Source organism: Gossypium hirsutum, chromosome D12 (assembly GCF_007990345.1).
Source record: "Gossypium hirsutum isolate 1008001.06 chromosome D12, Gossypium_hirsutum_v2.1, whole genome shotgun sequence".
NCBI lineage: Eukaryota > Viridiplantae > Streptophyta > Magnoliopsida > Malvales > Malvaceae > Gossypium > Gossypium hirsutum.
This window is the reverse complement of record NC_053448.1, coordinates 49,217,216-49,234,858: the sequence shown is the minus strand read 5'-3', so window position 1 is coordinate 49,234,858 and position 17,643 is coordinate 49,217,216. Positions and strand designations below refer to the sequence as shown.

General features: G+C 33.4%; 3 protein-coding genes across 3 annotated transcripts; 2 read left to right on the top strand and 1 right to left on the bottom strand.

The window, feature by feature from the left end:
- The first annotated feature begins 1,134 nt into the window (after positions 1 to 1,134).
- On the top strand, positions 1,135 to 4,507 carry LOC107946311 (receptor protein kinase TMK1). Its single transcript, XM_016880572.2, has 2 exons — positions 1,135 to 3,640; positions 3,800 to 4,507. Exons 1-2 carry the CDS (start codon positions 1,372 to 1,374, stop codon positions 4,315 to 4,317), a joined length of 2,787 nt encoding a protein of 928 aa, XP_016736061.2. The 5' UTR covers positions 1,135 to 1,371; the 3' UTR covers positions 4,318 to 4,507.
- A 199-nt stretch (positions 4,508 to 4,706) lies between these two features.
- Positions 4,707 to 12,288, bottom strand: LOC107946310 (anthranilate synthase beta subunit 2, chloroplastic). Its single transcript, XM_016880571.2, has 8 exons — positions 11,977 to 12,288; positions 11,738 to 11,901; positions 10,703 to 10,773; positions 10,519 to 10,556; positions 10,311 to 10,421; positions 10,030 to 10,129; positions 7,264 to 7,399; positions 4,707 to 4,999 (listed from the first exon to the last, which is right to left on the bottom strand). The coding sequence occupies exons 1-8, from the start codon at positions 12,089 to 12,091 to the stop codon at positions 4,892 to 4,894; spliced, it is 843 nt and encodes a 280-aa protein (XP_016736060.1). The 5' UTR covers positions 12,092 to 12,288; the 3' UTR covers positions 4,707 to 4,891.
- Positions 12,289 to 14,190: 1,902 nt separating this feature from the next.
- LOC107947589 (cyclin-J18) lies at positions 14,191 to 17,426 on the top strand. Its single transcript, XM_016882191.2, has 9 exons — positions 14,191 to 14,391; positions 14,483 to 14,559; positions 14,645 to 14,747; positions 14,819 to 14,917; positions 15,094 to 15,111; positions 15,339 to 15,409; positions 15,510 to 15,636; positions 15,881 to 15,941; positions 17,002 to 17,426. Exons 1-9 carry the CDS (start codon positions 14,305 to 14,307, stop codon positions 17,085 to 17,087), a joined length of 729 nt encoding a protein of 242 aa, XP_016737680.1. The 5' UTR covers positions 14,191 to 14,304; the 3' UTR covers positions 17,088 to 17,426.
- Positions 17,427 to 17,643: the final 217 nt, after the last annotated feature.

Below are 17,643 nucleotides of genomic sequence, written 5' to 3'. Positions count from 1 at the left end.
AATAATCATTTGTTGAATAATTTTATAAATACAATTTTTAATGTAAAATACTTTTATTCATGTGATAAAGTTTAGTGTATATATTTGAACAGTAAATGCTAATTCTATTTCAATTTGACTTTATTTAATTTTTTTATTAGTATAGTGACTAATTGATTCATTTAATAACTAACAGACTAATTTAATTACGTCCTAGAAGACCTCTAAGATCCAATCACCTAAAAATATATATGCTTTCAATTTTTTTTTTCTAAAATAACAGCAATTTTATTTTGTCCAATAGGAGATCCTTTTGAGAAAAGGAGAGAACGGAGAGGGATTTTCACCTTTTATGTACCTTTTATGGTAGTTACGGTAGGACCATTTGCATGTGCAAACTAATTTGCTTTCCCTCTCTCAGGAACCAAACACAGGCTTGGAACAAAAGCAACACTTTCCAAAATGTTAATTAAAGTTCAGAATTTTCAAGTCTAGTAAAAAAGTAAAAATTTTAGGAGTAAAATCATTAGTAAATTTATATTTTAATTATTCTTCTTTAAAAATTATTTAATAAAAAGTTTGAAAATCGGTAAGATGGATTGATTCCCATCAATGAATAGAAGAATATACTTTAGATCCAACTCAATCTAATAGCCAATGTTAAAGATCGAAGAATTTTTTTGGATTTTGATTAGCAAATTTGTAACTTTTAAAACTGTTTTATGAAGAAAAATTAATTTGTAGAAGAAAAAGGGAAAAAAAACTTTCAATTTGAACAGACGGTGCAAATAATGAAGGCTATATAGCAATGTTTTTAACTATCTAGTAACTTAAATAAATTTTTTTAAATAATTTAGTGACCATTTTGTAACTTTTTAAAGTTGAGTGATCTAAACTTAAACTTACTAATAATTTAGTAACTTGGGGTATAGTTTCCCCAAACTTCAAAAAATTTTGATTATTTTATCATGGGTTAATATGTAATTTACCCCTAAACTTATCCAAAAATACTTAAATGACACTTGAACTTTTTTTCCCACCTGAACTTATATTTTATTTCACAATACCCCAATTTATTAACTGAATTAATTATTAACAATCAGAAATATGAAATTAAATAACAACTAATTCACAAAAAAAAAAAAGTATCGAACCTTTTGTCATTTTCCTCATTCCCCGCCGTTTCACTCTCTCAATCACCTTTCTCTTTTCTTTCTTCTTACGTCTATCCTTTTGAATTTAGTTGATCCTATCCTAAATCATCATCAATGCCACCGTAAACCCTGGAAGAAAACCATTTATCTCAATAGTAACATAAAGCTGGCAACATTCCTTCCAAATCCCCCTCACTTTCTCTCTCTTTTTTCTCACGAAAAACAAAGAAGAACTACAATGAAGAAACCCCATTCTCTCGGTTGTCTTGTTTTACGTTTTCTTTCAGTCATTTGCTTCTTCACTTTGAAGGTCTGTTCTCAACCAAGCCCGGACTTGTCAGCCATGGAAAAGCTTAAAAAAAGCTTAAAGATCCCACCTTCACTTGACTGGTCTGACCCTGACCCTTGTCAGTGGGCTAAAGTGGAATGTCAAGAGAATAGGGTCACTAGGATCCAAATACCGAGCAAAAATATTGGTGGAACCCTTCCTCCTGAGCTCAAGAACCTGACTCAGCTCACCATCTTTGAAGTAATGAACAACCAAATCAATGGTCCAATCCCAAGCCTTGCTGGTTTAATCCAGTTGCAAGAAGCTAACTTCCACAACAACAATTTCTCATCTTTCCCTTCAGATTTCTTCACCGGTTTAACATCATTGACTTCTCTTCACCTTGACAACAACCCTTTTGAACCATGGGAGATCCCAGTGAGCTTAAAGGAAGCAACTTCTTTGAAAACTTTCTCAGCCAACAATGCCAATATCAAAGGAAAATTCCCAGGTTTTTTTGACCCTGAAACTTTCCCATCCTTGACTGAACTTCATTTGGCTTTAAACAAACTTGAAGGAGAATTGCCTGCTGAGTTCTCTGGTTCAATGATTCAGTCTTTATGGGTAAATGGGCAAAGTTTGAATGGCACAATTGAAGTGATTCAAAACATGTCTTCTTTGACAGAGGTATGGTTACATGAGAACAAGTTTTCAGGTCCTTTACCTGATTTTTCAATGTTAACTCAGTTGAGGAACTTGAGTTTAAGAGATAATCACTTCACTGGTATTGTTCCATTGTCTTTGGTTAATTTAAAGTCGCTTTATATTGTGAATTTGACTAATAATGAACTTCAAGGGTCAACCCCTCAATTTGCTGATAATGTGATTGTTGATATGAATGCTGGTAGTAATAGATTTTGCTTGGATGATCCCAATGTTGCTTGCGATCACCGTGTTGATGTATTGTTATCGATCCTCCAATCTGTTAATTATCCGCATAATTTTGCTGATGAATGGAAAGGGAACGATCCTTGTGATAATTGGCTTGGCATTGTATGTGCTCAAGAAAACATTGTTTCCCTTCTTTTCGCAAGAAAGGGGCTTACCGGTACGATCTCTAGCAACTTTTCGATGCTTACTTCATTAAAAACATTGGATCTTTCAGATAATAATCTTACCGGCGTCATTCCTATGGAGCTCGCTTCATTGCCGAATCTCGCTCTATTAGATGTTTCGAACAATCGGCTCTATGGGAAAATACCATCTTTTAGGGATAATGTCGATGTAGTTACTGCTGGAAACCATGATATCGGAAAAGATAAGGCCCCTACACCAGAAGCCAGGTCCCCTGGTGGAGAGAGTGCTGGCATTTCTACTAGAAATGGTGAAAAGAAATCCAATAAAGGCACAGTTTTGGGTTCTATGATTGGTGTTGTTGGTGGCTTGAGTCTTCTTGGTTCGGTTATCTGTTTGTGTGCCGGAACACGAAAGTATACTAGTAAGGTACAAAGTCTGACTGCTGTACGCGTTCATCGTCATCACTCCAGTGACCAAGGAGTTAAGATAACTGTTTCCAGATCAAGTATCACTGGTCCAAGTGAGACTTTCAGCAAGGCAAGCAGTGGACCTACTGATGTTCACATGGTTGAGTCTGGTTGCATGGCGATCTCAATTCAAGTTTTGAAGAACGTTACAAGTAATTTCAGTGATGAAAACGTATTGGGAAGAGGTGGTTTTGGAATAGTTTACAAAGGGGAATTGCATGATGGGACAAAGATTGCCGTGAAAAGGATGGAATCTGGTGTTATAAGTGCCAAGGGTTTGGCCGAGTTTAAGTCAGAGATTGCGGTTTTTAGTAAGGTTCGTCATCGCCATTTGGTTGCAAATCTCGGGTATTGCTTGGATGGAAATGAGAGGCTTCTAGTTTATGAATACATGCCTCAAGGGACCCTTAGTAGGCACCTATTCAACTGGAAGGATGAAGGGTTGAAACCACTTGAATGGACTCAACGACTTACAATTGCACTTGATGTGGCTCGAGGTGTTGAGTATCTACACGGACTGGCACAACAGAGTTTCATTCATCGAGACCTTAAGCCATCAAATATTCTTCTTGGAGATGATATGCGTGCCAAAGTTGCAGATTTCGGCTTGGTTCGTCTAGCTCCAGCTGATGGTAAACAGTCAATTGAAACAAGACTTGCAGGAACGTTTGGGTATATGGCACCGGAGTATGCAGGTAACATGTTTAGTTTTTCTTTCATTTTGTGATTGTAAATGCCTGCACGTTGTCCTTTTTTTTTTCCTTTTCATATTCTGTTAGTTTGTTTTACTTCCATTGAGGCTTCAAATTTACAAAGCTAAAGCATTAGAACTGACATTGCTCACACTTTGACAGTTACCGGACGCGTGACCACGAAGGTGGATGTATTTAGTTTTGGTGTGATCCTCATGGAGTTGATCTCAGGCCGTAAGGCGCTAGATGAAACTCAGCCTGAGGAGAGTTTGCACCTTGTGACATGGTTTCGTCGGAAGTACATAAACAATGACACATTCCAGAAGGTCATCGACAAAACCATTCATCTCGATGATGGAAAACTTACCAGTATTAGAACAGTGTCCGAACTAGCTTGCCACTGCTGTGCAAGGGAGCCCTACCAGAGGCCGGATATGAGTCATGTGGTCAATGTGTTGTCATCGCTAGCCGAGCTATGGAAACCAGAAACTCCCAATTCGGTATATGGGGTCAACCTTGAACTGACATTACCACAAGCAATGAAAAAATGGCAAGTATTTGAGAATAGCAATTTGGATGACTCTTCGTCATTGCTAGATAGTGCAGGCACTACACAGACCAGTATAACAGGCCTGCCTTCCGGGTTTGCAGATTCGTTTACATCAGCTGACGCTCGATAAAAGAACACAATTTCTGATTTTTGGAATTGTTCATTTCTAGTTGTAAGATTTGCTCTCTTTTGCTATATCTCTGTAGTCTGAAACAGTTTCTAAGTTTTCTGATTTGTTGTTTAAGTTTTCAAAATGAATTCAGAAAAATGGCAGATCTTAAATTAACTCAAAATCAATAAGAAATGGTTTAATTATTATATTTAAGTTTCAAACACTTTATTTCAGGTGTAAGTTAATGATTGTTAGTTGGAGCAAATAGCGAGTTATTCATATAATACTAAGATCGATAAGAAGTGGCTGACTAAGATTTTCTTTTCTTCTATTTTATTTTTTCCTAAAAAAAAGGAACTGTAAGAAACATAAATGATAGTCCAAAAGCATAGACATCTGGAAGATGATTTCCACAAAGAAAAGGAGATGCATTCTGAAATTTTTTCAAAACATGAATATGAAGCCACCGAGTTTCAAGTTCTACACTTATATGACTGAAAGAAAAGGAAATGGAGAAAGGATTCCAGGTTATGTTGCCATGCTGATATGCGACATTCACAACTCAAGTATTTCTATATGCAGAAGAAGACCTCTAATTCTTGGTTCCTGTCACCTCCTTTCTCTCGATTAGTTTGATGAAATTCCGAACAATTGTTTTTCCTTCAGAGGTTATGATGCTCTCTGGATGGAATTGAACACCCTACAGGTTTCAATCAATTTGTACATCAAAGTTAATTAGCAAAGAACGTAGAAGAACCAAAAATAATCAAAATATCTGATAAAAACAGTTATCTTAAAGATTCAAAAGACATGGTAAGCAGCAAAAAACCATAACAATCAGGGAAGACATAAATTAAAAGCTATGCTACTTGGATCCAAGGGTGAGTATCAGATATTGATAAGACACGGGTATACTTAATTTTTCCTTTTTTCATATATTTGGAGAATCATACCCCCATATCCATGTCCAATTAGGTGTTTGATACACGTGTCAAACAAGGATACTCCAATCAAAATGAAGAGTCGTAGCAACATAGTATAAAAGTATCATATCCAAGGAAGCCTGTTGGAGTTTACATGTTTTACCACAGCCACAAAGGGCCAAGTTTGTACGGAGTTTCTTCTTTCATAAGATGGTGTTGATACAAGAATACACTAAAACGTAGATTTAATCAATTTATAGATTCTTGATGGCATCTTTTGGGTGGCTTGAACGCATTTAAAAGTGTTTGTTTTCCCAGTGCCTTTTTAGATGGTAATATGGCATTCAAAATAGAATGACACCAGCATATGCTAAAATTGGACGATGAAATGCACATGATATTGGCAATAACATTTGGAATGTTGGTGGAAGATGTGAAGATATAATTGTAAACAACGTTATTGGCTGTCTTGTGAAAACGAGGTTAGGTAGGCAACAAAAATCCTAGTAGCGATGGGGGGTTGAAGATGTAAAAATAGTTATGCTAGTTTCCATGTACGCTGAAAACACGGGTGTTGATGGTGTTATTTTTAAGGCACTGAAATTGTAAAGATCATTCCCATTATGGCATTAAAGATAATTTTTGGGGTTTTGTTGGAACAGAGGACACTAAGGAGATGAGAACTAGCCTTTACTACATGAACTTTTGGATAAATACAGAAACTTGTGACAGGCATGAAGACCTGGTATATGTTGACACCTTTTAGGGCTTCACCAAGGCACAATAACAAAGAGGATATGAATGGAACTGATGAAAAAAAAGGGCCTTTATTGGAGAGGAATATAACTGTCCCGAACAGAAAAGGAAAAGGGTGGTGACATTGTTATGAGAGGACGCTGAAGACAAAGAGAGAAGGAAGAGAATTTGAGAGAAATAAAAGGAAGAGAAGCCTAAAAAACGGAAATTAATTTGATTTCTTAACATTAAACAGGTAGTTAATTTAGCATTTTAGTACTAATAGTTCTCGTAAAGTTTAAAAGGTGCAAATGCTCAACATGCACAACATGACATCATTAAAAATTCAATACCAAAGACAAATGTTTGGTATCAAATATCACTTGATAAACTTAAAAAAAAAACACAGAAGATTAGAACACATTGCAGAAAGGATAAGAATTCAAGACTCTGATTCAAGCATTCTTAAATCAATTACATAGTTCCAATACTATGATTCTCCAAGATAAATTATGCTCACAGGCTGTTACTTTAACTCAGATATGAATGCCAGATACGGATATGTATTTAACAGGGTTATGGTTACATTTCCTACATTCCCATATTCATGTCTTTCGAACACGAATGCTTCAAAAAAAAAAATTGAAGAATGAGAGCAAATTGGGAATTTATACCTAGGTTATCATACAGAATAATATAGGTCTAATTCTGAATACCATCCCTCTACTTTATGAAAACCGAGAAGTTAGTCCCTCTACTTAAATTTGTCAGAATTTGATTCTTGTACTTTAGAAAGACTAGAATGTTAGTCCAGTTGTAAGTAAACACCAGAACTTAAATTGCCGATTTTTGTTAATTTGTAGCACATAAATCGTTGAAATGCTGATTTAACTAATTCTTCACATATAAATTTTTGAGTTTTTGGTTAGCAAGTTAATGACAAGGTTAAGTAGTATTATCTAATTAGACTAACTTTTTTAGTTTTCATAGAAGTATGAGGACCAAAAATTGACAAATTAAAATAAAGAGACTTAACTTTTCAGTTTTCATAAAGTAGAAGAATGAAATTCATAATTAGACCAATAACATACTCCAATTATTCTAGACACAGGGTAGTTACAGTTTAATCACAGTAATTTTTTGCAGTTATGACTGCAACTAATTTAAATGAAGAAATCGGTTCTATTGCAGCAAATAAATTCTGACCAGCCAACCTGTTTAGTAACCAAATTGATGGAAGGCAGACCTTCTAATTCAGCAAATCATAGTGCTAACTTGTTACAAGTAAAAGAGAAGGCAATCTTACCTGCAGATGCTTATAAACTTTGTGCCTAGCAGCCATTATCAGTCCATCTTCTGTCCAAGCAGTAACCTCAAGTGCTTCCTCAGGGAAACTGTCCTTTTCAATCACGAGGCTGTGATATCTGCCGGCATTGAAAGGGCTGGAAAGGTGCAATAATAGTAAGAACAGAGAATAACATGGTGTAATTAATGAAAATAACTTGGAAATTGTTTTAACTTATAAAGTAATTTGACAGATGCTTCACAAGTGTCTAGCAAAAAAGGATAATAACATAAAAGAAAAGGTAGGTTTTGATCAATGCATTACATTCATATGGGCACTAGGGGACACAGTGAGGAGCTATTTGTGATGATTATTTTCTTAATATGAGCAGTGCAAAATGCTCAATTAGAGGTGTAATCAAGCCGAGGCGATCCCGAATACTGTCAAGCTGAGCTTTTGCTCGATTTGAAATTCAAAGCTCAATACTCGGCTTGAGCTCGATTGAACATCTATTTTTAAGCTCGAGATATAATCGAGCCACTTGAGCTCGAGCTCGATTAAGCTTGTTTACCAATTTTTGTACTCAAGCTCGAACTCGAGCTCGACTCAATAATTAAGCTTAGGGTTAATAATATATACTAAGGGCAATAACATAATTTAATAATATAAAAATATGAAAAGTTCGATAAGGCTCGCGAGCTGTTCGAGTCAAGTATTACTAAGCTCGAATTCAGCTCGATTAACTCGAGCTGCTTGAGCTCGGCTCAAAAATTACCAAATCGAGCTCAAAATTTTTTTGAGTCAAACTCAAATAGCTTGCAAGTACTAGTGTCTCATTTACACTCTAAAGACACTATATGAACTTTAATGATTGGCCTTCTTTGTCTGTAGCTTTATTGACTCCCCACTCTCAAACACCCCTTGCCTTGCCTTGCCAATCTCATACCTATAATGCTAGACCAAGGCCAGGAAGCAGCATGATGATTTTCATGACAAACATAAAATTTAGTAATAAATAAATGCTGTTCCTTACCTTTCACACATTCCTTTTGCTATATGAGGTTTTAATGAAGATCAGATTTCTTTTATATCTCTCGTTATTTCAATGGCCACAAATAATATAGGAAAACAATAAGTACATATTATTTAACTATGCATGTTATGTGCAGCATGCGGTATTGCATGAACAACATATCTAACGTGCTATATAAAGAGCTCCATTGACCTTTTTGAGTCCTAAACAGTTGAACCAGAGATCTAAAACATTGATGAAAGAAAAGCTTAGAGGCTCTAAACTGCTTTTGTCAAGGAGTCAAGATTGTTTATCTCATATAGAAGTAAAGGGAGGCTTATGAAATGACTCCACAAGAGGTAAAGATAATACATTTAAAATAAAGATAGATAAAACAATAATTCAAAACTAGGATAAAAGATGATAACAAATATATTTGAATCTTTCAAATCCTAAGCGCAAGATTACTGGTTGGTTGAGCAACAATCTTGGATCAATGATGACAAGAAAAATGCTAAGGATTGATGGGAAAACAACAATCTTGACCAACAATCTTGGGAAAAATTCTAAATGATTACATTTAGAATAAAGATAAGATAAAACAACAATTCAAAGCTAGGATAAAAGATAATAACAAATATATTTGAATCTTTCAAATCCTAAGATCATTAGAACCCTGCAAATTTGATAGTTAGTTGAGCAGCAATCTTGGATCAATGATGACAAGAAAAATGCTAAGGATTGATGGGAAAACAACAATCTTGAGCAACAATCTTGGGAAAAATTCTAAATGATTACATTTAGAATAAAGATAAGATAAAACAATAATTCAAAACTAGGATAAAAGATAATAACAAATATATTTGAATCTTTCAAATCCTAAGATCATTAGGCCCCTGCAAAATAGATGGTTGGTTGAGCAGCAATCTTGGATCGATGATGATAAAAAAAATGCTAACAAATGAAGGGAAAAAGGTGAAGTTTTCCAATGAGAATGTTGTGATGGTGAGCTCTTATGAGTTACGGCAGAGAAGAACTAAATCAGGAATATTATCAACTAAATTGGGAGCATTGTGATTTTGGATACTATGCAAATCGTGATGTATTTGAGCATGAACCTCACCACTTTGAACTAGTAGACATGAGCCGATGATTGGCTGGTAATTAAGAAAGCTGTTTAGTTGGCTTTGGTGAGCACGAGTTGACATTGTTTCAAAGGAAAAAAAGTAAATAGTTGGAGCTATATGAAGATCCAAGAATATGTTCATTTGAGCAAAAGGGTAAAAAAAAGTAGACACCAAGATCAAAAACCATGTCTTAGACGAAGGCATATGACATGACTCCCCTAAAAGATAATAACAAATATACTTGAATCTTTCAAATCCTAAGATTATGTTATTAGAGAGGTACTGGAAGAAATAGTGGAATTTGAAACTCTTTGAAGTTAAAACTAGAATATTCATAGATTTTATTTGTCCAGACTATCCTACCCATCGGATTCTTAAGCCTTTTATCTCTTCCTCCCGCTTCTTTTTCCTTTGAGGATGATCTTGATGCCTTGTCTACTATTTTGCCTATAAAGTACATAAAATTTCCTCAAGGTTGAAATTTATTATGAGAAAAATGCTGTTAAGGAAAATTGATCCTAAAAAAGGTAAAAGAGATCTCAAGAAAAAGAAAAGTGAGCAAATTGATAGTTTGACCAAAGATGGCACATAAATTAAGCACGCGAAGAATTTTAAAAGGGAAATCATGTCTGAAGAAGTAATATATACTTTGACAATCCAGTTAACAAACCGTCTTCCCCCTTTTCGTCATAATATACAGGAGAACTTTTGCCATGCATAACACCATAGGGAGACCGCACTATCTTTCCTGCATTTCGCAATGAAGTCAAACAGATTATTTTAAAATCCCACCAGCAAGCAGCTGAGGTTCCGAGATAAACATTTACAAATAAGAATTAATCTCCAATCTAACTTTCTTAGAATAAACATTGACATAATGTAAAAAAAAAAGGGAATAAAAATAACTTATCGCATCCTAGAACACTCACCTCCAAAAGCCTCACCAATGCACTGCAAACCCATACAAACACCAAACAAAGGTACAGTAGGTCCGAGTTCCAAAACAGTCTGCAGTGATATTCCGGAATCTTGGGGTGTTCCTATAAAAAGGATATAAAGTGTATAACATGCTTAAATATGACAGGTTCTTATGCCTCATTTGTTTATAGTTTAAAATGTTATATAGCAAACTATTACCTGGACCAGGAGAGATAAGCACTCCCCTAGGGTTTTTCCTACAATATAAAGAAAAAGTTGTCATTTATTGAACCAAATCTTTAGAGATTTGTTAATAAAATAACCTTTAACCACCTGAGAGATTATCATGTAACACAGCTAAATTAATAAACAATGTCGCTCTTGTCAAAAGGTTAATTCTTACATTTTTAAGTCTTCTACAGTTAATTCGTCATTTCGAAAAACCTCGAAGTAACATCCAAGCTCTCCAATATACTACAAAATTACAGGTAAATTGAGAGGACATTCTGCTCGTAGTCAAGAATACAACTCGGAAAGTAGTAAGAGATTAATCATACAAAATATAAAACTTTAGAATAAAGAAGAATAAAGCATTTGGTGCCAGAAAAATCTTTAATTAAGGCGACAATCAAATCTGCCCTGTCTGCTGCTTAAACGGGGAAAGATAAGAGCCAAATGAAGTCAATTCCCTATATTCAATGCCAGATGTCACTGTATTCCCTAATGGACAGTTTCTCAGTGGTTATTCTTGTCGGGAGACAAATCGCTTTTGATCGCATGGTAATAATCTCTGATCAAAGAATTTGCTGTACCATAAATATAAAAAATTGTCGCCTGCTATTAACTTTCATAGGTCAATATCATCAAACCGAGTAACCACTGGTATCAAAGATGCTATTGGACTCCTCCCACCATAAGATTATTCAGCAGGAATATCACTTTTTATATATCATATTTCTTCACATTTGCTTTCATTTGACAATCATAGCCATAAAAATGTTACATTTATGATTAAGCACCTCAATTGAAATCTGAATCCTTCCCTCGCAAAGAAAGAACTGGAGAATTATAGCAAAAACAATAAATTTTCTCTAGACCATATACATACATGCATACATATGAATGTATGCATGTATCTTACCTTCTTATCAGAAGAAACAAATCTAAGCACGACATTTTCTTCCTATTATACTGCGTTTAATCGGGTTTCTTAACTTCAATTAAATTATCAAGTCTTCCCTATCAATCAAGATACATAATCTCACATGCAAGTACAATAATCATATCCTGTTATTTTGTTTTCTATTGTTTTCCAACAGATTTGTAACCAACCAAACATCAATTCAGAATAAGTCTTAAACCATAAACAAAACTGAAAGAAAGCAACAGATTAACCAAAGAAAATGATAAAAAAAAATTAAAAAGCAATCAAGTAAACCTGGCAAAGATTGTAAGTGAAACTGTCGTAATTGTCAATGACGACAATGGGATTCTTGCTGTTTTTCTTGTTCTCCAAAACTGACGAGGTTGAGTCCGATACAGCCGATGTTAATACAGCTTTTCCAACAATCCCCGTTTTCTTTTCCAGCAAAAAACCAACCCCTGTAAAACCAACGAATAAATCATTTGATAGTTTTTACACCAACAAAAGATCCAAAAAAAGAGAGAGAAACAAACTTGATGGAGGAGGGAGGCCGGATAAGCGATGCAGAGATGGGATTTGAAGGGTTTTAGCAGAAAGTGCGGGTTTTGGTTGAAGCAGAGATGATTGGGTTATAATATTAGCTGCCATTTTTCTTGTGGTGAGAAAATAGAGCAAAGATGGCGCTGAGTTGAGTTGAGTTGAGTTGAGTAGAGTAGAGTACAGTTGTTTCAGTCTTCCAAAGAGAATCTGCTCTAAAACTTCCAAGTCCTGCGTTTTTTTTCTCTGCTTAAATAGGTGTCATCAAAGACATTGCAAATTGCAACTAGGGCCTAAATGAACCGCGTGTAACGTACACGTTTTTGTTTCTTTCTAATTTATTTAGATGTTTATTTTGAATTTTAAATGTGTTTACTTGGATAATATATAATTTGGTCTTCAACTTGTTGATTTGTATTTAATTAGGTTCTAAGTTTTTTTTGACCTAATTAGTTACTGAATTTATGTTCTGTCAATTAATAAGTTGATATCTCTGTATTAACACTGTTAATTTATTAATAAAACTGTATGCATCAGACAAAATCAATGCAAAATCAAATACACTATCTTGACTATGCAACTTTTGAAATCCGGTCTGATGTTGAAGTTGGACGCCAAACCTCACATGAATAGTATGCAACTCAGGGAGCTTGTGCTCCTTTTTTTGTTGCGATTAAACGGTTTTCTTTTACCTCCTTTTGTTTTAACTCTTATTTCCGGCGGAAATGGGGGATCTACACACTAATGACTGAGGCTTAAGTGAAAGGTGACCTTCACCACTTCTGCTTTTAGATCCAGTACAGAATTTTATTTTGATATTTAGGGAAGTGGGTTTAAAACCTCTTGTCTTGGCCTCTGCCCATCTACTATCACTTGGGCTATTCTGGCACTTCAATAATATTAGTTTCTCGTTTTTTTTTTAGAATAATAATACTAGTTTCTAATATCCTGTGTGTGTTGTGCATAATTTTGATGTATATATTTTTAATTCATTATAAAATATATATTAATACAATTTCAAAAAAAATATTTTTACTAATTAAATTAGGATTGATCTAATTTATAATAAAAAAATATTAATTTTGAAAAATAATTAAAATTTTAAAAGTGATGAAAATTAAAAAAATAAGATATTAAATAATTAGATAAAATAAATAAATTAATTATAAATTAAAATGATTGAAAATATAAGGATGTAAAATAAATAATAATTCTGATAATGATAATTTCTTTCTTTACTTTCATTTCATTTCATTTTTTAAAAACGAAAAATTTATGCAAAAAATCTAATATATAAAAGATACGTTTATTTTAATTTATTGATCAAATTTACAAAATCAAATTACATAAAAAAATAATGTTGTAGGACTATATTTGTTATATAATTCATACAACTCCTTTACAATAAATATATTTTTCTGAACTTCATCCACTCGTTTGATTATTTAATTATTAGATTAACAAATTTCTTGAACATGATTGCCCATTATATGTTTATATCATTGCGCTATCAATCATTGCTCAGAATATAAATTCTTCTAAAAATCTACCTTGTAGGAAATTCTTAAATATTTCTTCAAGATTCTACGTTAAGATTTTCCTTAATGATTTGTGTTTATGGTAATTTATTATATTTTTCTTAAACTCGCAATAATAATGCAACATATATTGGTGCGTCAAATGCAGTGGTGTATAAACTACCTCACATAGACTTTTTTTTATATACATTTTTTTTGTAATATTCATTTTTAAATATTAAACTGTTTAATTTTATAGGGAAAAAGAAAACATATTAAAAAAATTTTAAAATTTCAAAAAATTAATTAAAAACAATGTTTAAGATAAAACAATAATTTTTATAGACCTTCTCATCGCCTCATCCATGGTTTCTTTTTAATTATTTAATGACATTTCAGTAATTTTTTTTATTTCATTAATACATAATTTTGATAACTTTTTTACTTTGAATCTTGAACCCTGAATAGTTTAGGGTTCGAGTTTTGAATTTCAAGTTCAAGTTCAGGAATTCAAAGTTTAAAGTTCTGGAATCGGGCTCGAGATAAAAAATTAGCAAAAGTATATGTTAATATGGAAAATTTTTATTAAAATGTCATTAAATAATTAGAAATAATTTCTCAATAGTAATTCATATTTTTAATAAAATGTAAAATAACAATAATTTTAATTATTTTGTAAGGTTGATTGAACTGCGGTATAGCAGCTGGAAGAATAGAAGCCATTCCGGTCTTGCTGCAAGACTCTATTGAAGGTTTGGTTTTGAACTTTCAATAGAAGCCATTCCGCCTCTGTTCCCTTTTGTTCAAATGGAAGTCTCCCGCCAAACTGATTCCTCCAATGAAATGGAGCCACTCCGAAAGAAATCGGTGGAGTTTCTGATTCGATCTTCTCATGTAAGAAATCTAATTAATTATATCTGTAAAGATTAGAACAAAGCTAAAATTACTTCATTATTAACTTCATTTTGCTGTTGTGATTTGAAAGCAACTGCGAGCTTCTCCGATAGTGAAATACAGTGCCTTATCTCTCTTCGCTGATCGATTTCTCCCTTCTCTCACCACGTAAATCTTCTTTTTCCTCGATTTCATTTTCATTGTTTTCTTCTTAAAGATTAAATTTTGTTTGATTCTTTTGTTTCCTTTACAGTTTAATAAAAATGAGGAATAAGATTGGAAGCTGGCTTTTACGATCCATGGAAGAGAGCAATCTGCAGTTATTTTCACTTATTTCAATATGGATTTCAAGTAAAGTTGAGTTTCTAGATTTCATGCTCGCTATTCTTCTTTTTAGAAGTAATTTTTTCCCCGCTTGTTATTGTAGATACACGATTCTCGTGCTCTCTCCGTAAAATGTTTAAAATCGTTGGGAGACGAATTCATTAAGGATCAGCATTTTACCATTAGAGATTTCGTGGAAGCTGTAAGTTATTTACTTCATGGTTAATTTTACGATTTATCTCTCAATACTTTTCGTTTGATGATTTAACTTTTAAAAAAATTATTAACCAAAGTTGAAATAATCTCGTGATTGCAAACTTTGAATGATATCTGGTATCATTTGTAATAAATTTATTAACGTAGTAAAACATTTTGCAGGAGGTGGTCTTCCTTCAGGTAAAATCTATGGCTTTAATATAAGGTTATTTGTTCTGGTTTATACGGGCTAGGTATTAAATAAGCTGTTTTAAAATTAGGGTTGACTTGAATTGAATTACTAATTAAAACATTAAAATAAGTTGTTTATATTTTATTATTTTTTGAGTAGCTATCAAATTCACTAAACATGATCTTTTCTCTTTTTCTTGTTATGTTTTCCGTTTCTTTTTCTTTTTAATGTATAGGTGTTGAATTTTGAAATTGGGATTTCAAATGTAGCTTTCATATTCCTTGAGGAGTTTTTTATTCAGTTCAAGTAATATTCTGGTTCCTTTCCAGTATCCAGTTCTAGTCATTTGAAGCACTTGAAAAGTTCTATCATCTTAGTATCAAATCTTTTTGGATTTTGCTTATAGGGGAGTTGCAAAGGTTGGGGGGTTGGTGAGCTTTGAAGCATGCATGGATGTGATGGATCTTCTTTACGAAAAGGAGGAGACATCACTTCTTTTTAGTGCTCCACGTTCTCTGGCTGCATCAATCTTGGCATGTTTTCATAGTAAAATAAATCAATAATTTTCTTTCAGTCTTCAATTTTGTGCTTTAAGAAGAAAATGATAAAACCTATGTTACATTGTTACTCTTGATCTTTCAAATATATGAAAAATTTGGAAAAAAAAAAGAGTTAAAACATATCCGTGCCAGACGCATAATATCTGGTATTCACCCCAATCCAAACAAAATATACTAAAACCGTTCATTTGTGCTGCTGCTTGTTGGCCTTTTGTAGGTTGCTTCATATGTGGTCACGGTCCCTAAACAACAGTGGGAATTTCCAGTTCTTCCCTGGGGTAATTTTTCAGTTTTCTCTCGTGCACTGCACAAGTTTTTTTTATTCTTTATCCGCATGTATTTAAATCATTTTCAGATTCAATGTTTATCTTTTTTTAGGGATAAGGTAACTAGGGCCTAGGGGTTTCATTTGTATGAACATGCCTACAATAAGTCCCCTTGTATTAGATACTGGCGTCATATTAATAAGGCCATAGCTAGGTTAATGCTGCCATTTGAATCGCGGTATTCTAGGGGAGGGGGATTTGGTAGGGGATCATGGCCTTAAACCTAGCGAAGTTCAAATGTGAAATACCATCTACCATCAAGTAGAAAGGCGATTGGTCAAGCATTAGAATTTAGATTTCGAATTTTGCATAAAATGAGACAACTGTTTTTCTAGATTCAGTAACTAAAAAAGTTGGCTTTAATCACAGTTAAAACTAGTTAGTCCTATTATAGATTTACATTGATGTAGTATACTTTAGATTATTACTCCAACCCTTCTCCCTTTTCACTCATGTCCAATGAGTAAAAAGCATGTCAGTCTCAAGCGTAAACTCAACTAAATTTAACATTTAAATTTACCATGGAAAATTGCCATATGTAAACAGAAAGCCCTTCGTTAATGTCGTCTACTTTCACCATAAAAAGACGTGTGACCTAGTTTACCATGAACTTAAATCTTGGCACTTTATTTGATAGAACAATCTTATCTTCATTAAATTTTGATCATGTATGAGCATAATCATGATTTTATATACCCGCTAGAGCATGATTAAAATTTACTAGTTTCTTTTGGTACAAAGAGATTGCAACTTAAGATTAAGTGAAAAAAATGCTGGAATTTGAATTGATACTTGTTAAATGGCGCTGTAGACTCTTTAAAAATTTCTTTTACCAAGACCATTTCAGATTTTCAGTCATGCCAATAATGAACTTCCAAGATATTATTGCTTGATTGAATTCTTCTTAAAAGTATTTTATAATGTAAACCAAAGGCATTCAGTTTTTGAATTAGCATTATGCTATTAAAATTTTAGCACTAAGAAATGTTTTTTTTTCTTTGTTTTCTTACAGTGAAATTTGTAACCTCATACAAAGAAGAGGACATTGTTGAAAAGGTCAAGGACATTCTTACGCATGTGTTTGAGCCCCATAGCTAGCCAATGGTTTCTGTTGGAGCAAGAGGCAGCAGCAGCAAGCTTCAGCAGAATGCTTGTTTGGCAAGTCTCGTGACTTGTAGGAGAAACAAAGCAGAAAAACTCAAATGGATTTTTAAGTAAAACTAAGAATGGAGAGCATATGGATGAAAACTTGTTGAATTCATTCCTTAAACTCAAAAATGGCACAAAGCCAATACATAAACAAGTTTACAATCTTGACAAAACAGTAGGTTGACCTAAACTTCACCTACTACCACTAATACACATAGTAACTTGTGCTAATTAGCTTGAACAAATAAACAAAGCTGATTTATCAGCTCAATCAACATCAAAATTACATCAAGCATAAACCTAACATAGTTATAAAGCAACTAAGTTACATTACTCTAACTTAAAATTACAAAATGAAACATAAACAGCTTGCTGACTAGATGAACCAGCAACTTCTGCATGTTGTGCCTTCGATGGTCTTGGTTGCTGCATGCTGACCATTACTTCAATAGTTTCTATAGTCAAAGCAGCTTTATAGTATGTCTCCACTCAACTGACAGTAAAT